Consider the following 22,091-nt stretch of genomic DNA (forward strand, 5'->3'; position numbering starts at 1 on the left):
ACTAAGAAGAATATTGGGAAAACTTTAGGTTTTCCTACTTCAGAATCATATATTTGAAACATCACACTTCTAATTCCGCTTACAAGTCTCCCAACATTTTTTTAGATGCAGCATAAATTCCGACTAGAATGGAATAAATTAATTATCCCACGGCTCTATTACGGCTACTAATTGAGAGTCCCATTCTCTTATTCTAGACATAAGTTCTTTGTCTAGGGAGTTAAAATATTATAGAAACTCGCTTCTTTTTCGGACAGTAAAATCGGTATACTTTTATGAATTCCATTTCTATATCGATTATTGCATTTTCAATAAAATAAATGATTTAAGAAACAAGTTTTATTTTTAAAACAGTTTAATTATTTTACCGAATAACAAAATTATCAGGAAACTCAACATATGCTTTATTCAATTTTGATGCAATATAAAGATTGAAGAAAAATATTGAGAAAACTTTGGGGTTTCCTACTTAAAATCGCATGTTTGGAACATTACACCTCTAACCATAATTATTTTGGGGAATTTGACTAAGTTAAATTCCAAGAAATTTTCTATGCGGGTATTTATCCCAAGTTCTCTCGAATTCCTCAGAGTAATCGCTGCATCGAAGAATCGGCGACTAAGACGTGACGCTTATTTTCGATGACATTAAATTGTGACGTCGCGGTCTCAAGGAAGATAGTTGACTCGGAATTTGGAACGCTCGATAGGTATACGTACGCCCCGATATCGCGCCGCTATCGCCAACTTGAAAGTATGAGTATTCGTGCGAGTCAAAAACTATCCGCGAGCGTCTCGTACATGCACGAGAAGGCGCGGCGCGGAGTGGCGCAACGGCCGCAATAAATATATTATCCCGTCGCATTCGGTAGGTACGTTTTGCCGGAGTTCGATTGAAAGACGACTGGGTATCACGCGAGCTAACGTGATGCGGAGGCCGCGCACACGCGTCGCGATTAATTGATTCTCGGAATTCGATGTAAGTTCGAGCGAGTCCTATAAACGAGTCCATCGTATGTGTACGTACGTATGTATGTATGTATATATCTGTGCATATTTTGTGTGCGTGCGTGAACACGCGCGCAAATGTGTGTATCCGCATACGTGTGTATCTGATCGTGTCGATTTGTCCGATTTCCGGCGTGTTCTACCGGAGTCTCATCGCCAATCGTTCGAAACATCATCAGCGGTGCTCCGTGTCACACGCGTCAACGACATTTGCCGGTGACTCTAAAATGAAGATCGCAGCGATTTAATTTCATACATTTTGGGCACGAGTTAATCGGAAGTTACCCGTGTCACGTCGTTTTGTCACCGTCGTTCTTAATTGTTGGCAAATCTTCGGATTAATTATAATGAAAACACTTATAGCTATCTCTCTGTCGTGTGAGCACTCTGTTCATGTAACTTTTCCAAATTGTTTTCTCCCTTTTGCACTTTTCTTATATGTACTATTGGTGACATTTCTGTATGATAGCTACGTATTTGGAAACTTTTGGCAATCATTAATTCAACAATAAATCCAACAGCTGTGATTTTTGACACAACATTAAACAGGAATTAAGAAACTTTCTTTCCTTTTTGCTGTCATGTTGAATTCTGAAGTGAAGAAGTGAATCTCTTGAGTTTTGCTATCCTCTTTAGTCATTGATACTCTAGAATAACCTGGTTTTTCCTATCGATCGATTACATGTGTTCCAGTTTTGGTTATGAAGATCTCTTTTGGAATAATAGAATGCAAGCAAGAAGCTTAACTGCAATGCTGATCGCAAAAACCAAATTTTTCTATAGCGTTTAATGACTATATATAAAAGGGATGTCACAACAATTGTGTTTCACTCTACATCAAAACAAGTCTTCTTCGCATTCTGCCATTCACACAGTCGATATAGATTGGTAAACTATACCAAACATTGTCTTTTTGGCTCATAGCTTAATAGCTTAGATAACTCTCGATCAACTATTGTAAATCTATCCATTCTGTTGAAAACGTGATGCAATTTGAACAAATTGAATTGCACGTGCATTTACTCACATGGAGTAGAAAAAAATGAAAAGTTCTTATTTTTATTTTACGAATTGAGTGCGAAAGATGGATTACAAAAAGAAAATTAATTTACATCAACGTATATACTGCGAAAGGAAACTTTTTACACAATACACTATTTTCATAAATGGCCACAATTAGACAACAGGAAGCTCTCAAACAATCAAAGCACCGACAAGTGATACTATGGTAACGAAGGTAACACGTCCCGAAGCGTTTCAAAGCGATTCGTCGAGCGCGTCGCGCGAAGGAAGAATCGTGACGGCGTTAGAACAGTCGAAGCTTTGGTTTCGCGTCGTAATCCGCATTATAGCTGTGTTAACGTAGAAAGTATACCTCGGTCCCAGCGTCTATGACTCGTGCGTGTAATATGCACACGCTGAAATCGACTCTTATCACATGATTGCAGCTAGTCCCGTCGGACTCCAACTAAATGAGAAGTGACTAGTGGTCTTCGAGATATATATGTATATACTCACATATACATATACATATATATATATATATATATATATATATATATACATATGTATATGTATTTTATATATATATATATATACATATGTATATGTATTTTATATATATATATATATATATATATATATATATATATATATACACACACACACACACACACACAAGGTATCTGACGCAAGACTTGTCGACGTACGGGTACAGATAAATTGCGTCAAACTGGACAAAAAATTCTTCTATCATTTTTCAAACAATCTCGTAAAATTTTGATTTTGTGTTAATCAAAAAAGAAGATATTAATCAAGGAAGATTTATGAACGATCACGCGTGATATGGCAGTTGGATTGTAATGACGATCATTTGCCACCATATGCCTGTACATTAGATTAAATAGAACAAAAAAGTCCGCTATTCTATTTTGCAAATAACCATGTAGATGCTTGGTTATTAATTAAAGAAGATTCGACGCTTTAAATAAAAGAAGAATCGCGCATGATTAGTGCGATAACGTATCAAATTTTCTTTAATTAATAACTGAAAATCTCTACGTGACTATTTGCAAAATTGGACGTTTTTTTTCAGTTTGAGCTCATCTACAAACACACGACGGTAGATGTCGTAACCATCACAATTCATCTGATCGTTCGTGATCAATCTTCAATAATTAATAACTCAAAATTTTACGTGGTTTTTGGCAGAATGATGGAGGAATTGTGTCTTCAGTTTGATCTAATCTACGTATACACGTACGTTGGCGTGTCTTGCGTTAGGCATTCTGTGTACATATATATATATATATATATATATATATATATATATATATATATATATATATACATACACACACATGTATACTAAACGCCTGGCACAGTACTAAAATATCACATCGTACGATCGTTACTTCAAGGTACCTTCGTTAGCGATTCACATTCTTCCTTCGAATCGAAAGAATGTGTACGTTCCCCATCCGTGACTTCGACGTCTACGTGTCGCACGAGTCAGGGAAGAATCGACGGTCGCGGTATTGGCCGCGCTACATCCGAGTCAGTTAATTCGACGAAGCGCCGCCAACTGGTCCGGGAGAAGTCGTACTGTCTACAAAATACAATTAATACGGTAACTAGGAGTAACACAACGCGTCCCGCCGTAACGTTCCGCAAAACGAGATTAGATTGTCGCGTAGTTACTGTTTAGCGTTATTACGCTCGAACGCGAGCACCGCTACTACGTGTCCGGTGCGGCCGGTTTAATTCGGGTATACTTTCATTCGTTCCCATCTTCCAGAGCGAAGGGCCAACCGAATTCGGAAAGCGGCGAGCGCTTCCGAAATTGCTTCCTCGCCTGTATTCGCGTGTCGTCGCGGTGTATACGGTCGCAGGCGGCTTCATCGCCTTACCGTTCTACTTTAGTACAGAATAATCGTTTGGCACTGTGGCTATCGTCCTATCGAGTTCCGCTGCGACTCGAGTCGCAATCGCGAGATCGCGCGAACCTCCCTTTCTCTCTCTTTCTCTCCTTCTCTTCCCCTCCCTTTTTGTCTCTGCAACGGTCGAGATCGAATCCTTGGCGTAAACGAGATGAAATTTCACACACGAACGCTAAAAACTCCCGGGACCGTCGAGAGATCGGGCGGGAACTCGTGGCGGCTCAAGTGCCGCGAGATCGCCACGAATCGAGATGTCGCGGCAGCTCAGAGGACGTAAATGGAGAACCCGAGAGTCGAACATCGCGCGCGACTTCATGCTGGAACACCAAGGGTGTTCGCCGAGGCCGCTTTCTTCCTGCGAGAGACACTTCGCAAAGTTCACTATGCAGATTTCAATCGCACGAACATTTTCGTCTCGTATAGGAAGTTCCCAAGATTTTCCCAGATATAGCACAGATTCCGATTAGGATACCCAATTTTGTCTCAAAATTGGTTACTCCACGGTTACCAATTGGAAATTACCATTCTCTTATCCTAAACACGGATTCTCCGTCTAGAATCAAGAAACAAAAGTTATATAAAGTTACGTTTTTCTCAGTCGATAACGTCGATATATTTTTATATAGTATTAAACAGGAAATTCCATTGTTATACCAACTGTTGTATTCAATAGAATAAAAAATAACATTTGTTTTAAACACTTTGATTGCTCTACTGAATAATGAAATTATTTAGAAAGAATCAACATATGCTCTCTTCAGTTTTAATGTAAAAATGAAGACCAGAGAGAGTATTGGGAAAACTTTGGGTTTCCCCACTTAGGATCACATGTTTGAAACATGCTTCTAATCAGAACTATTCGGGAGGAGTCGGGCTCGCTCTCAAGAAATTTTCTGTTGGGGAAAGGGGTCTTGTACGCCGATTGACTCCCGATTTTCCAATTGTTCAAGACGGTCCCGACTCACGGTTTTCCCTCAGTCAGCCGAATCGGCGGTAACGGTGAATCCGACGGACGCGGAGTGGAAATGGAACGGCAGTGGGCGGATGTTGCGGTCGGACTAACGATCAGGGGCGTCAGGCGTCATGGAACGGTTTTCTTTAATCTTCTAGTCTGCGCTCCTCGAGGCCCGCGAACGCGAGGCTCGAATGATCGCAATGCGCGAGGACCACGTACGTCCGGCGATTAAAGCGGACGAGTACATTATATTTATATATATATATATATATGTATATATGGCTATACCGGCGAGAAGTGGGAAATTGAAACGGTGCGAACGCGAGCGAGGCTCCCGCGTCTCGCCGCGAAACTCGTTGACATTCGTTGGACATGGTTCCTCTTAATGTTTCTCGTTATCTTAATAAAATCCCGCCGCCGCTGAAGGGGACGACTGTGCGACGACATCGCACCGATGACGCATCGACATATTGTTTAATTGTTAAATTACATCTCTCTCTTTATCGAGACAGTACCATACAGTCTAATTACGACTAAATTGGCCTATCGCAGCACCGGGCCGGTCTTGGAGGGAAATTGAGTTTTCGCCCGACGGAATAGATTCTCTTTTCTCACTCTCTCCCTCACTCTCTTTCTTTCTCTCTGTCTTTCTACTCTCTCTTTTTTAAACAGTTCTCTTTGTTTGGCACGGTAGACATCAACTGGCGACACTCTCTCTTTTCGCTGACAGCTCTCCTCTCCTTATTTTCTCTCTCTATCTCTCTTTCTTTCTTTCTCTTCCTCTCTTTCTGTTCTCGCGTTTGGTTTCGGTTAGAAGCACCGGCCGGCCGGCATCTGGCGATCAACCCTATTCGTTAAGTAGCACCTTCGTTATTCAACTTCGTTTCGCGTACTTTCGAGAGTGCGCGTACACAGAGCAGCAAGTACACTATATCACTTAAGAGCTAAGTATTCTGACCGAGTGGGGGATCCGGCCTCGTAAATGATCCATCGAGTACTCCTAAGAAACGCTCTCTACCTCTACTTTTCTCTCCCTCCTTCCCCTCCGTCTCACCTTTTTCTTTCGCAACGAGACACGATCGGACTTGGTTGTGAAGTGGTCAGAAATTAAAGCTACTTACGAGACCAATCCCGAGAGAATGAGCCGGCACTCTCGTTCTGCGCTCGCGCATACTGGACAACGTGTCATTATTTTGTGTACGTGTGTGTGTGTGTGTGTGTGTGTGTATGTGTGTGTGTCTGTTGATGTGTGTCGTATATACATATATATAAATACTAAGAGAGTGGATAGCGACTAGGGAGAGAACTTGGAAGGACCGAATATAGACCGTGCAACAAGACGCTACTTCGCGGCTCCCGACGACGAACCTAAATATCGCTGGTGTCTGACACACGTACGGGAGAAACGGAAGATACTATTATTGCTATTCGCATCAGAAAGGATTATTTCATTCGTTCGGGAATTCGAAGGCACCGGCAACGCTTTCCGGGAGGTTCCTCCTCGTCCCTCCCCCCGGTTCGGTGCCAACGTCGAACACGTCGTTTCACACGGATCGTGTCGTCGACGATGAGCGACGTGTCCCGATCGTCGCGAATCCTGCTGAATCCCCCTCCGTCGCGAGAGCTCGTCGCTCGTCGAATAGTTTTAATCCCCTACAGACTGATGGAAAATTTGAAAGTGGCGTCTTCAAGTCGTAGCTGTGCGAATCCCTTTCTTTCAGATTTGTTTCGGGACAACCCGCTTGCCGATGTCAAACGAGATATGACGACATGGAGACGTATATATCTCGTGCTCATTTCTACATTTTTACTCCCAATTATAGATTTAGCGTTCAATAAGAGATTGCGAAGAGTTAAACAAATGTGTCCTGTTAATACAGGCATTCAGACTTGTCTAGCTTGACTCATTTCATCGTCTTGAACATTTCGTTCTTCCTCCAGCTAGGAGTCAAGCTAGACAAAGATGAAATATCTGATGAAATATCTGACAGAGGAAGGGAAATACAGCTGTCTTCAAACTTCTCATAAGAAGGCGCAGTCTATATATGTGTGTATATATATATATATATATATATATATATATATATATATATATATATATATAAGTCTATGCCCCCAATTATAGAAACAAATACTCGTTAATTTAATTCTCGCTAAAGCTCGGATAAATGTAATTCGTCCATGGAGGATTAATAAGTATAAAAATTTGTCACAGAGCTCTCACGACGCGTCTCTATGTGCCACACTTGAAATGTCTCTCGTTGCGTCATAGTATCCTCAATTCATCGATCCTTCCCACCGCGATGTGCAGTTTTATTTCGAGTTTCGTTCTCTCTTTATATATGCATGTTCGCGACAAAGGTAGATTAATCAAGCGACCCGGAAAAAGTTACTCAATCGTTTGCGTGCTTCGTTTCTAACTGAATATAATAAGCTAAAATGTCTCATGTGAGTGTCGCAAAATTCTTTAAATAACTCATCTCGGTTCCCGTCACACGTCGTGCACGCGTGCATCAATCATCGAGAATCTACACTGTGTTATTTTTCGCGGCGGAAGGATCGAGCTGAAGAGTTCCGCGAGGACCTCTTTTACAATGCTCGCAATGTCGGTCGCAACACTCATCGCGACGATGATCGCAAACTTATCGCAACAGTCGGTTCAATTTCGATTGTTGCGACTGCGAAGCTTGTCTGGCATTGCGAGATTCAATCAGAAGCGTTAATAGCGCAGCTTTTATGCGCCAGCGGTTGGAAGACGACGCCAATTTATACGAATGTTTGCAACGATATTTCCTTTCCTAGCATTGCGGCCTACGTTGCGGTCATTGTAAAAAAGTCTTAATCCACTTAATTAAGGCCTCTATTAGAAACTCATTTTAAGTAAGATACTCAGATTTTAATTCAAGGTTAGATGAGACAGTTTTCTAGTTGAATCACGATTAGAGATACGAATACATAACATATAATTCAACTGAAAAACTTGGATTCAACTCTACAACATATAATTCAACTAAAAAACTTGAATCCAACTGTACAAAAATGTGAGTATCTCACGTGAAACAAGTTTCAAGTGACAACTATTAATACGGGCCCAAGAGTATAAAGAGAAGTAATTTTTAAACTGAGACCGTGGAATTTACGGTCAATTCTGATGGATTATCGAACTGAGAGATATGAGGATGTTGACGTCTGCGTGGATAATTTGAAATTTAATTCCTCTTTCTGTCAACTTTGAGGCCGATCTGCTCGAGTTTAGCCGCGCCACACGTGGTCGGGCTGAACGCGAAGTCGCAGGATGCGCGACGCGGATCCTCACCCATGTGAAAAAGAAAAAAAAACATATCCGTCGACGTGTTCGCGTCTGCACGGAGCTCGCGTAGAGTGAAATTATCGTTATCGCACGCGGCATTATCGCGAATTATATTACATATCGAGTACACATCGAGTATATCGAGAGTAGCTATTACGTTACAAATATATCACTTTTCGATGGAGCACGAAGACGAAGAAGACAACAAAAGGAAGCCTTGACCGTCGACTTTCGCCGGCCGCGTCGTTGCGTTCTTTGGTTTCGTTCTTTTTCTCGTTTTCCTCTTGGTTTCGTCATATCCTTATCACAAGTTAGTCTCACTATCGTAGCTGAGAAAGCATCAGACGTGCTGGTAGGGGTCGCAGCAGCAGCAGCAGCAGCAGCAACAGCAGCAGCAGCAGCGGTGGTAGTGGCGCGCGCGCGCGTTTCGCTACATTCTCCCTTTCTTTCTTTCCCGTAATTGACGCGTCTTATCTTGGGCCGACAGCGATGGATGGACGCGCGGTTCGTTTCGTCCTCCGGTTCCCCTTTCTTCGCCGTGTATTCGTACCCGGTACTCATGTTCCTCGCGGGATAGGACGAGCTGAGCATCATCAACAGTAGCCGTAGTCGACCGAGACTCGAGGGATAATCTCACGATCGCGGACGGTGGAATGAAAGATACTGAAAACTTGAATTTTAACACGATATTCTAAAGAGAGAAAGAGAGGGGGAGAAAAAGAGAGGGAGAGTCGTTTCCACCGATGAAGTAGCGCCGAAGATTACTAAGATTCCGACTCCTTTACGCATCTTTTCCGACGAGTCCGTCGAAGAAAAATAATTACAGTCGGACATTTAATTGGCCGCGACGGTGCTCGGTGTTGCTCGACGCGCCACCACGGTAGAGGCTCGCCCCAACATTCCCGACAATTCGCGCGACTGTGCAAGATTAGCCCTCGAGTCGCGATGGCTCGCGCCGAGCGGAGCGCGAAGAATGAGGAACGTCGGGTCGAGTCGAGTTGCGTTAGCGCTGATGGATGTGCGTGGTGAGGTGCTTCGAGAGATAGTCGGCGCGGGCGAAGCACTTGCCGCACATCTCGCAGTGGTAGGGCCGCTCGCCGGTGTGGATGCGTAGGTGCCTGGTCAGGTCGCTCTTGCCGCCGAAGGCGCGGCCACAGAATAGGCAGACGAACGGCCGTTCGCCGGTGTGCTTGCGCACGTGCAGCTTCAAGTTCTCCTTCGACCTCACGCACTTGCCGCAGAACGGGCAGGCGAAGCGACGCTCGCGCCGGTCGGCCTCGCGATTGCCGCGCGCGAGGCCGATGATCGCCTCGGTTGACTCGTGCCGGTCTACGTCGTCCACGACGTTGTCGTCCACGTCGCCGATCTCGCTGCTGGTACCGCCACCGCCGACGCCGACGCCACCAACGCCAACGTCACCACCGCCGCCGCCGCCGCCACCACCACCACCGCCGCCGCCGCCACCACCACCACCACCGTTACCCGCAGGTGTTTCCTGCACTTCCACCGCGTCGCCGGGATTATCCTGAACGCTCGCGGTCTCCGAGATGCTCTCGTCGCGGGCGTTCTCGGAGAACACGCCGCGCATCTCCTCGGCGTCGCCCGGATTCGTCGTGGTATCGCTGCCGGTTTCCACCTGGGACGGCTCGCCGGTACTTGAGACCTGATCGCTGCGCTCGGCTGGCGCCGAGACCACGACGACGCTCTGCGGCTCGGGCGCGCGTTGCAGTCGCTCGAGCGCGTGGTTGAGACGGTGCTTCTTAAAGGACTTTAGATACCTGAACTGCATGCCGCACACGTCGCACGTGAACAGCTTGTCGGCCGGCAGCCGCGCCCGGTGGTTCTGCTCGCGATGCTTCACGTAGGCGGACCGGTAGCGGTATCGCTGGCCGCACTGCTCGCATGTGAACGGCTTGTCGTCGTTGGTTTGACCGGCGTGCTGCAGCAACGCGTGCCGCTCCAGCAGCCACGGCGACGGGAACGTCGCCAGGCAGACGCCGCAGCGACGCGCCAGCCCGGCCAGGCCGGTGAAGCCGCCGTGGCCGATCAGGGTGCCGCCGCCGCCACCACCGCCGCCACCACCGCTCGTCCGCTCCACCAGCGCGCCCCAGCCGCCCGCTTCCAGACCAAGGGCAAGCGAGACCTGCAACACGAGTGCAAATTTACGTCGTATCGTCGCACTGCTCCATGAGTCTCCTCTGCGTGGTTACATCCTGTTTCGTGAATAGATGCCCGTTGGCCAGCAGAAATAACAGTCCTGATCATTCGAGGGCTCGTCGAGCGGGTCCTATCGCAGGATAGAACGCGATATCTAGTTGTATCAGGATGGATCTGTTGTAACTGAGATTCGAATACTATGACTATACAAGCTTGTCGAGATAAATCCGGAAAAACATCATGTAAATAAAACACAATTAAAATACAGAGAAAGCGTCAATATATTCGCATATAATGTGATACAAAGTATCAACGAATATAAAAGAATGAAATTATCAGGGTTACTTTTTAAAAGTAACGCGTTACCGTTACCGTTACTTGCAGTAAAAAGTAACTCATTACTCGTTACTGATTCTAAAAAGTAACGCGTTACCGTCATTTGAAAAGTAACGATAAAAAAATCGTTACTTTCCGTTACTTTTGTAAAAAAAAAAGTTAAAATCGGCTTATAAAACGAATAGTAAGAGAGAGTACATAAATTATACATATATAAAGACAAAATATAAGATATTTAAGCGGGAAGCATTCTTGCATAAAGACATAAAGCCCATTCTACATTAGTCGCAAATCGCAAGGTCGCAAAGAAATTGACTAATCATATTCGATTGTTCTTCTTGCGATCGAAGAATAATCAATTATGATTGGTCAATTTCCTTGCGATCTTGCGATTGCGACTAATGTAGAATGGGCTTTAAGGGCGCCGCACACAAATTGACATAACAGTAACGTAAGACGTACCATAAAAATGGACCAATTACAATCGAGTATTCACAAAAGTGGCGATCCTACGGTTCGACGATACTCAAAGTGATTGGTCAATTCTTACGGTACGTTACTGTTATGTCAATTCGTGTGCGGCTTAAGCGTGGTCTACAATGAGAACTTAAGCCATAAAATTTAAGCTTTAAGTCCTAAGCCGTAAGAAGTTGACCAATCACAGTCAATTATAAGAAAAATAATTGACTGTGACTGGTCAATTTCTTACGGCTTAGAGCTTAAAGGCTTGAATTTATGGTTTAAGTTCTCATTGTAGACCACGCTTTAGAGGCTTTCTACAATAAGCAATAAGTTTTAAGTCGCAATAAAATTGACCAATTACAGTGGATTATTCTTCTAACAGTCGGCTGTGATTGGTCAATTTTATTATGACTTAAGATTTATTGCTTATTGTAGAATGGGCTTTACGGAAAGCAGCACATTAATTGTTTATCGTGTGCAAACTTTCGTCGCGTGGTAAGCGGTGCCGCGTTCTGTGTACAGAAGCCATTATAATAAAAAAGTAACGATACAAGTAACGATGAATTTCGTTACTCGTTACTAAAGAAAATGTAACGCCGTTACTTTTTCGTTACTGATACAAAAAAGTAACGGCGTTATCAAATCGTTACCAAAAAAAAGTAACGAAATAGTAACGTCGTTACAAATAACGCGTTACTTCCCAACCCTGGAAATTATGCAATGTAGCCTCCATCAGCTTTCACGACCTTTTCGAGCCTGGATCTAAACCGACTGTAGGCATACTTGATCTCCTCCTGGTCCAGATGTGTTATCACCTCTATGATGGAGGACTTCAGAGCATATTTGGTGTTGTGATACTTTGCATTGATCTTTGCCTCGATCACGCCCCATAATAGTCAAAGGGGTTGCAATCGGGATTAGAGGGAGGCCATAAGTCGGGGAACCAATGGTAGGGCAAATTGTTGTAAAGCCAGGCCTGGGTTTTCCTTGCCTTGTGAGCTGATGCCGAGTCCTACTGGAGCACATATTTCCTTCCAACGGCTATTTGATCCATTCAGGACTTTACAACCGTTTCTAGCACGTTGTAACCGTCGGCGTTCACCTTCAGAGCCTCCTCGAAAAAATGGACACCATGACGTCATCGAATCGCTTTCTGTGTATTGCCCGATCAGCAGTAATCTTCTCCTTGTTGTCGGGCTCTCTGAACTTCTTGGCTGTGGCATAAACTTGCGTCTTTTTGTAGCCAAACCATGCGATTATTTCCGTAAGCGATTTGCCGGCGCGAAGCGTTTCAAGTCATCGCCCTCCGCTCATATTCTCGGCTCATCACTAGTTGTTAATTGTTCGACGATTGTCTCTTGAATGACCTTGTCATAACGTGCCAAACGCGATATGTATTCAAAATCGACGCTGACGTCGTCGCTATAAGTAAACAAGTTTAATTCCTGGATTTATCTCGACGGCTCTGTATACTATGGATGCATAATTTAAGATTATTGGGAAGGAAGATACAAAGAAAATTTTTGAAAATCTAATTGAATTTTCCAAAAAATTATGGATCTCGACTGAGAAATATATATACGCAGATTTAAATTAAAATGCAATACTTCATATAATGCGAATTGAGATTAAAAATCTTGAAGATTTCATTTCCTGTTCATAATGTCCTAAAGACATCATGACATTTGTTATAGTTTTTGTTTTATACGTTTCACATTATAAGCAGAACATATAAAACACACGCCATATGAAAATTTTTTTACATTTAACTAAATAGGATGATTTTCTCGAGAAGAGTATGAATTCTAATTGGGAAATTTTGGCAAATTATAACTTGATGTATATAATATATATAATGTATAATATTTTATACATTTGGTTTCTATACAGTTTAAATTTTTTTCTCAAAATTTTAATTTAAAACGATGAGTTAATAAGATAACTTTTTTTAGGTTATTTATCACAAATTAAGTTTTTTTATTTCATCCATCAGATGCATTCCAAATTGCATCAAGAAAGATTCAAATCGTACTACAATCAAACATACCCGCGAATTCAAATAAGAGATTTAAACATGACAAGTAAGAGAATTGGGGACAAAATGAGGATCGTAAGATTTAAATAAATTTTAAACATATTGGAAATAAATAAATCAACTTCATTTATCGCATCGAAATATTCGTAAAATGTTTTTTGAAATGTTCGTAATAAAAAAAAAATATAAGTTTTATTGTGAAAGAATAGTTTAAAAGAATAAAGTTATTGTATGTGTGTTCTTTTTTTCTTGAAAACATCACTTAATCTCGTTATACTTTCTACGCAAAGTAAAAATTGAGGTATTCGAGATTTATTGCGAATATCGGTATGGTACTTTTATGTTCATCTCAATCTATTCTACGTTCCCACAAAAGTCGCGGAGGAGAGTTTGGAACACCCTGTATATATATATATATATATATATATATATATATATTTTTTTTATATACATAAGAAAAGAAATAATGCAACTTAACATTTTAATGACATAATGGCATGATTCCATTATGCCTCGGATTGTATACGTTTGAATTATGTAATATAGAACATTATAGATAAGCGATATTTGCACAGGCACGTAACTACAATGGCGAGGAAGATCGTTTAACATTAATATACATACAATAATAAGAAGCAAAATTTTATTATTGTTTACCTTATGCAAATGTATCAAACAAATTGCAACGCAGTTGCGTAGAATGCAGCACACAGTATCTAGTATCTTTCAGTTGAAAACAATATGATGCATAATACATAATAGCATGCAGTAAGAGATATGTATCTAATAATAAATAATAATTGCAAAACATTTCATCACATGGCAGCACCTGTTAGAAAAGTTATCAACGATTATATACGATTATACTTGCAATCCCGTTATGTATACTCTAGGTTTCCCTATTATGAAACTATTTTAAAAGATTTCTCCGATTCAAATAATTTCGTTTTTCCTAGAAAATATAATAAAAATTTAGAGAATGACGAAATTATTCCATAGATCGGAAATCTTCCTAAATAGTATTATAATACCTCTTTAGGTATCCTAAGTCTTTCTAAAATTTTTTTCTAATTTTCGTTCTGTTAGATATGGATAAAACATATGAAACACAATCCATACAGAAAATATCTTGTCATTTAGATGGAATACAATCCAATTAAAAAGAAGAAAGATATATCTGATTGAGAAACCAACATAGGGTTAGAAGTGTTTCTAAGATGCGAATTCAAATGAAAAACCTAAACAGAGTATGTATTATGGAACTGTTCGAAATAGATTCCTTTTCCCTCTCCCAATCGGAATAATTTCATTCTCTATAGAAGATATGAAGAAGTCTAAATAAATAAATGAACGATTCCCATCGGAATTCATTTCGAATACTTTCATAATGCGCGTCCAGATCCCATTCTCGCCAAAATTTCGCAAAGATTTTTTCTGGTTTTTACATCGCATTGGCATTAAACAAAAGAACACTTTGCAAGTATGTACATTTTACAAGTATAAGTATATAAGTATATTAAAAAGGTTTATGTACAATGTTATAAATTTTTTTCCATTTTCAATCTATTGACTTCAATAGTAGATGTAAAAAACGAGATTCTCTTTATTTAATTCCGTAAAAGTCTATCAATTTTATTTACTATAAAAAACGCGAATTTCAACATTATTTATGTATTGATTTCAGATAGGAAATCCATATTTGATAAGAGAGAATAGAATTTGCACTTGGTATCATGTTGAAGTAAGAAAGAATGGAATCTCCACTTGGTATCATATTGAGATAACCAATTTTGAGACAAATTAGATATTCTGATATGCTATATCCGTAAAAGTCTTGAGAAAATTCTATGCAAATAATGACGTTTGCCAATGTTCGCGTGACTGCAGCGATATCTACTGCAACGTTGGTCTCCGTTCTTCGATAACGGAAAGAATTGATATAAAGGTGAGCGAATGATGAACCGTATTTATTTCGATAGGTTGTTTATAGGATGGAACTGTCATTTCATCCATTAAATGTGACACATGCAAATCTAAAAAAGCTGCGACATTTGCCGCAAATACATTTTCCCTTCTTCCTCCCCCCCTCTCTTCATCGAGCATTTTATCCTCTCAGTATTTGAAAAAGCCCAGATCGACTTTCATTATCACAACATGAAACAATCAAAATGTTGGAAATTCTAGAATTTTTTGAATTATGTTTGTGAAGTTAATATATTAAATTAATCATTGGGTTTACGTCATACAATAAGGTAAATGTTTTTATTATATTGATGCAACAAATTTACTAAAAGTTACATTCGGATTTTCAGACTACATTTTATATAACGTATAGATTTGACCAAATTTTAATAAATAACTTTTTTCGTATTTCTCTCTCATCATTCCATGTGATAAAAATATAAATGCCACATACGAATCAGTTGTAAGAGATGTAACTTTTACAAATCGACTAGTCAAGTAAACTATAATAGAATTGCTGCCAAATTTACGTACACTTTTCTATCTGAAAAATTTCTGCGATTTGTATTACCGTCGCCTTGTCATTCAAGCCGTTATCGGTGAAAATTTATATTTGCTTCGCATTAATTCGCGCGACGGTCTCTTGCGGTGTTCAAATACTTGCGAAATAATTGCAATAATTCACAATTATTTCGCAAGTATCTCGCGTAATATTCATAATTACGCTGGTAACTGCAAGGACCGTACGGTTAATCTCGAATAATCCAAGTAATTCGAGAAATTTGCAGAATCGCAACGATTCGGTGAGCTCGAATTTTCCGAGGAGTTCGGACGATGTGATGAAAGAAAGGCGGCCTTCCCTCTTTCAATTTTTGCGTCGAAATCTCGCCATTCGTATCTCGAGCACGGCACGACGAGTATCTCGACGGGAATCGTTCGAATAGAAGATTATGAACGATGCACTTACCATTTGTATCGCGCGTATGCAGCTTACGATAGCGATAAACAATCCCTACGGCCATAATATCGCTCTGGATTTCACGCGAGGTTGGATAACACACTGCGGTGTTGCGGAACGCACGGAGACGGACAAGGACACACATCGTACACACGTGACGTATTGTTAACACAAACAGTTTGCAGCTTTTATTTCACAAATTGTTAATTTACAACTATGATATGCATTCGTTCGTCTAAGAACCGAAAAACAAATCAGTTTTCTTTTTCTTTTTTGTTGTTTTTTTCTTTTTCTTTCCTGTTTTTCTCATCTTCCTCTCTCTCTCTCTCTCTCTCTCTCTCTCTCTCTCTCTCTCTCTCTCTCTCTCTCTCGTTCTCTTCCTTTCACACACACATTCTCTCTCTTTCTCTCTCTCTTTCTCCCTGTCTCACTCTTCTGTTATTTACGCCAAGCCAAATCGGTCATGACTATCCACAATAATTGGAACATTCGGAACGCATTATCGATGTCGGGTGGAGTCACAAACAAAAGTGGGTTTTGGAATGTGAGTTTCTTTGCGAGCACCATCACGAGATGTTTTCATCTCCGTGGAGTTTCCGAAACGTTCGACTCTTAACACAGCTGAAATGTACACAAGTCATTCGCGCGCGTATATACACATATATAAACGCCGCTGATAAATCGAGACTCGATCAACTTCACAGGACGCGTTCGCACACCGTGGCGTTCTTTCACTCCCTCACTCTCTACCTCTCCCTTTCTCTCTTCCTCTCTCGGATTTGTCTTTCCGTTTCATCATACACGAGTGATTTAAGATCGAACCTCATGCGGAAATGACGTCCAACAAGCACAAGGTGGAAACTTGTGTCGGACGGACGGAAATGCTCTCTCGGATTATTCGCTCCGTCGCCTCGTCGTGTCTAACATACACGTCCGTCGCTTTTCCGACAATCGCTCAGATTGACCTTTCGACATTATGGATTCGAAAAAATACGATGATCTCGCGAGTGAGTCGCGAGATACGCACGGAGCTGGAATTTTGCGCGCGCGACCGTTGCGATCGAAGTGTCAGCTCGGAATCGCGCCGTTTTCGAAGCCTAATAGGCGAGTGTATACACTTCGTTCTAATACGGCTTGGACCCTTTTTTCCATACATTTCAGAACGTAGCTAAGTCCTATAAAAGAAATTAGCTTTCGGAGAAAAACAAGTTTTCTCGTTTGACTCTCGGTTACGTTTTGAAATGCATCGAAAAAATATGCAAACCGCATTGAAACAAAGTTACTCGTCTCTGTTACCGTATTTCTGCGCGTTTCGCAATGTCCGTGATCACATGGTAGGACATTATTAGCATGTAACTGCGTAAATCGAAGAGCTTCGCACATCGAGATTCCTCGGCTAGGTTAGGTCAGGTTAGGCATAGATTTCTATTAGAATGTCCAAATTCGTCCTACTAACTATTGGTTATTCTACACAACGATACTTGAGAATTCCATTCTTGTTTCCAAACAGGAATGAGTATCTACAAACCAAATAGAAATACTACATGAACTCGCGTTTCTTTTTTATTCGGTATACTTTTATCAAAATCCCATGATTATACTATTATATTCAACGGAATAAACAAATAGAAAATAAAATATTTTAAAAACACTGATTATTTTATTGGACAATGAAATTATTTAGAATATCAATATATATGTTTTGTACAATTCCAATATAAAATGAAGACCAGAAAGTATATTAGAAGAACTTTCCCATTTGTTTGAAACACTGCACTTTTAACTAGAACTTATAATTATTTTGAGAAATCGTACGCCAATTAGATGCCAAGAAATTTTCTATGCAAATTAATTACCGCATAGAAATTTCCAAAAATTTCTCAATTACAGCATAAATTTCAATAGAGAGTGTCCAAAACTACCCCAAACTTGATTATCTCACTACAATGCCAATTAGAAATAATCACAAACATAGGTTTTTTGTCTAAAATTGAAATACAATGGAAACTCACACTTTTTTTCCAGCTGATAACATCGATATACTTTTATGGTATCAAACAGGGAATTCCACTTTTCTACCAACAGAATAAACAATAGAAAAATTAAATATTCTTAAATAACATTAATTATTTTACCAAACATAACGAAATTATTTAACAAGTCAGCATATTTTTTCTTCAATTATAATGTAAAATAAAGACCAGAATACTGGAAAACTTTGGGTTTCTCAATTGGAGTCGCGTGTTTGAAACATCACACTTCTAATCAAAACCGATAATTATCTTGGAATCGGATTGGATGCCAATTAGATTTCAAGAAATTTTCTATGCGAGTTACTTTCCAAGCCGTCGCAAGTACACATCCAGCTACGACAACCGTCGTAACGAATTCGTGATCTCCATTTTTGCCTTTGTTTATCCGTCTTTTTTTTTTTTAATATGCACTTGAGCCGGCACGGAAATAATAAGCTCTCGGATTTAACCGCGCGACCCGAGCACACGACTGCTGCAACGTACGAGAATGCCGGTCGTTTGTGGTCCAATCACGTACAAAATTAACATCGCTCCGCTGTCGCTTCGCGAACGACTCGTAAAAGTAAAAGCGGCGTATCCGAAAACGAGGCGCATCGGCGGCCGGTCGGTGGTTTTTTTATTCTACCGCAGCAAAGATCGCGCCTCGATAACTCACATACGTGTCCTATCGCAGTCCATAATATCTAAGATCAGCAAGGTCGCACCCGGGAGTTCCGAGTATCACGCGATATCGTACACGTACCAGGTGTCCGAGAAATAAGGAAGCGAAAAATGCGGTCGGATAAGAGATACTTCGGGGAATTAATCGTGCGGGAATACTTTCGACAGGAATATCCCGCCGACGCGGGGGAAACGGGTGGGAAAATGTTACATGACGCGGAAAATAGAAGTAACAGGACACGGACTCGATCGTTGCGCCGACGTTGACGATCGGCGAGAGGAGACAATTGCTTCGGATAGCCCAAGTTTTGCACGGGACGATTTCCCTTGCACCTTTCGTTGCATGCAACACGCGATTCGAAGGATCGCGACGGACACAGTCGTATCAGGAACTCGACGACCTGCCGAGTGCGACGCGAGAAAATCTCGAAAAGAGAGGACACTCGATCGCGAGGGAGATTCTGCGGACTTTTCGTTAAAATAAACAACGCTGCCGAGCGCGATCGAGATTCACTCGGCCGAGTAGCGTCTTTGCGCGCCAAATCTCTTAAGCTAAGCGTTCTAATTGTTCCTCTGTGCGAGCTACGACACGCGCAAGTTACATCGCTGTCCATTCTCCGCGCGGTGATTTTCGCGTGTCGGAACGTCGAGTGCTCGTTAATCGATATTACGAATTGCGAAAAGACGGTAACGACAGCTGCCTTCCTTCCGCAATCGTTCGCAACGTCCAGCGATTCGAATTGACATCACGAAACAGCCTCGTGCGAACATTTTCTCATCGGCGCTCCGCGAAGAACAACGCTTCTTACTGACAAACCATGTATACACTATACATTTCCCTCTATATTTCGATCTTCTCTCTTTTCTTTCTTTTCCAGTTCCCTCCTTCCTTCAATCTCAATCTGACTCTCTCTCTCTCTCTCTCTCTCTCTCTCTCTCTCTCTCTCTCTCTTTCTCTCTCGTAACGCAAGCGCACACACATACACACGCACATATGCGACACACACAACTTTCTCTTTTTCTCGATCTTTCTTTCTTGCTCTCTTCCGCTCCTTCTGTCTCCCGCTCTAATGTTCGATAATCAAGCGAATGGGTGCTTGGTGTCGAGATGTGCTACGTGGAATGGCATGGGCATCGATTCTTGAGAGATCGGTTTTACATGTGTTACGGTTTAATAGCACGTTAGATCCTGGGAAAGCAAAAATCTAAGACTGGTTGGCACAAAACGAAACGAGTAGTATCGGCGCGGGCCGGCCGCGTCGCGTCGCGCCGACAGACAGACAGACGGACGGACGGACGGACGGACGGCGCGGCTTCCGCAACGAGTCGTTACAAGTATGAAAAATATTCCGTTGGTAACACCGTTTAAAAAAGTTATTGCATCTGGGTAACCTATGTTGTATAGGTACGTCTTTTATCGTATATTGTACAAATATTGTTGTAAGTCGGTAGTACAAACGTTACTGTAGAAAACATAACAATTCGTAGGTTTCCCGTCTTTTGTATCGTTACGGAAAGCTTAGTTAAGTGTTATATAATCTGTTAGTACTATGCGAGATTTCGATCTACAGGGTGACTCCGAAAATATTGAACACTGCGTTGTCTCGTGTCCTCTGCGTGTATCAAGTGTCTTTGTGTCCTTATATATGTGTGTGTGAGCGTGTGTCTGTATATTGTGTGTGTGTATAGCGTGTCGTCTCTCTTGCTCTCCTTCTTTCCTTCTCTGTTTCCAATAGCGGGAAATCAAAAGCAAAACTCACTCGCGCTGTAATCGAACCTCGACGGACGGACGGACGTTACTTCTGTCAGCGCTTCGCACGCGACATTATGATACTTACAATTACAGCGTGTTACATTGACAAAACGAAAAGAAAGCGACGAGATATATCATAAGTTGTGGATCCTGACAATTCAAATGAACGAGCCTCGTGCCGTTCGCGGCGCACATTTCGGCGCGAGAAACTGACGCGGAAACAGCGGAGGAATGCATTCGTGGATCTTTGAACGACGTGCTTACCAAGCGCCGCGGTTTACGCGACGTTACGTCGCGGAACAATGACGAAAACAGATGTGTCTAGGGCGCGAAGTATGCAACCGGCGCACCCACAGCGTCTGACAATGCTGACGACTCTCGGTATCCTTAGTCTTATGAGTCTTCTACAATGAGCCATAAGTCATAAAAGAAAATTGACCAATCACAGTCAATTATTTATGAAAAAATGATCGACTATGGTTGGTCAACTTGCTTATAACTTATGATTAATAGCTCATTGCAGAAGGTCCATTAAACCTGGTCTACAATAAGCATCGTAAGCCGTAAGAATTGGCCAATCACAATCGATTATTAGAAGAATAATCGGCTATGATTGGTCAATTCTTACGGCTTACGACACTTATTGTAGACCAGGCTTAAGGCCGATAGTTCCAATTTCTTGATAAGCCACCTAACAGTTAAATCATGTGTCTGTCTTTGTCCAATTTGAAGGAAAAATAAAGGCATATGATTTAACTGTTAGGTAGCTTACCAAAAGTTGGAGCAATCGGCCTTTAGTGTCGTTACTCGTCGCCCCATGGATAGGTCAGCGTGCAAAGTCGACGACGATGGCGCAGGTTGAATAGTGGACGCGAGTCTGCCGTGCTTTTAAACACTCCGTCTCCTTTTTTAAGCGACCGATAATCGGCTGTGCCACGGTTTAATTTCAACCGGCGTTCACGAGAATAGATTCGCACGGTATCCAGAATCCGCGTGCGTTTCGTGTCGCGCCCCCTGGTAACACTAGTTTATTTATTCTCTTTATAACCCTCCCCGTTGTGTACGATCGGCCGCATCGATCAGTTTTCTTCCGAGCGAGAGATACCGAATTGTTTCGCGCGCTTTCGCACACGGGCGCGCGGGATGAAAGATACCTCGCGCGCGCGTGCGAGCACGAGTGAGAGAAAGAGGGAGGGGGGAGGGGAGAGAGAGAGACACCGCGCACGTACGTCTCACACACACACATACACGCACGCGGATACCGAGTAAATCGGTATTCATCAAACGCGCGGTTATCGAGCGCGCGCGCGTCGGCGAGCTGCACGCCCCGTAAGATATGACGTGTCGGGCGTACAATTTTTTTCTTCGCTTTTTTTACATGTACGCGGTGTACTTTGAAAAGCTCGGCTAGAGAGAGCGGCTGACAAGGCTGAACGCGACGATGGGGGTGGATAGGGGCGCGCGGGGAGAGAGCGGGATCACGCGGGGATAGCAATGGAAAGAGACAGAGAGTGAGAGTGGCA

The 22,091-nt window shown here is 42.1% G+C and overlaps 1 protein-coding gene across 4 annotated transcripts in view; it reads right to left on the bottom strand.

The window, feature by feature from the left end:
• Positions 1-2,613: 2,613 nt before the first annotated feature.
• The window catches only part of LOC116846857 (zinc finger protein 865-like), a 132,387-nt gene continuing 112,909 nt past the window's right edge, over positions 2,614-22,091 (bottom strand). For all 4 annotated transcript variants that reach the window (XM_032821211.1, XM_032821213.1, XM_032821212.1 and 1 more), the window contains exon 4: positions 2,614-10,355. In XM_032821211.1, the coding sequence (XP_032677102.1) occupies positions 9,216-10,355 (1,140 nt within the window). In that variant the 3' untranslated portion in view covers positions 2,614-9,215. The remainder of the gene's footprint in view (positions 10,356-22,091) is intronic.

The sequence above is a fragment of the Odontomachus brunneus genome, unplaced genomic scaffold (assembly GCF_010583005.1).
Source record: "Odontomachus brunneus isolate Ranch 3 - 2012 unplaced genomic scaffold, Obru_v1 Obru_scaffold_071, whole genome shotgun sequence".
Lineage (NCBI taxonomy): Eukaryota > Metazoa > Arthropoda > Insecta > Hymenoptera > Formicidae > Odontomachus > Odontomachus brunneus.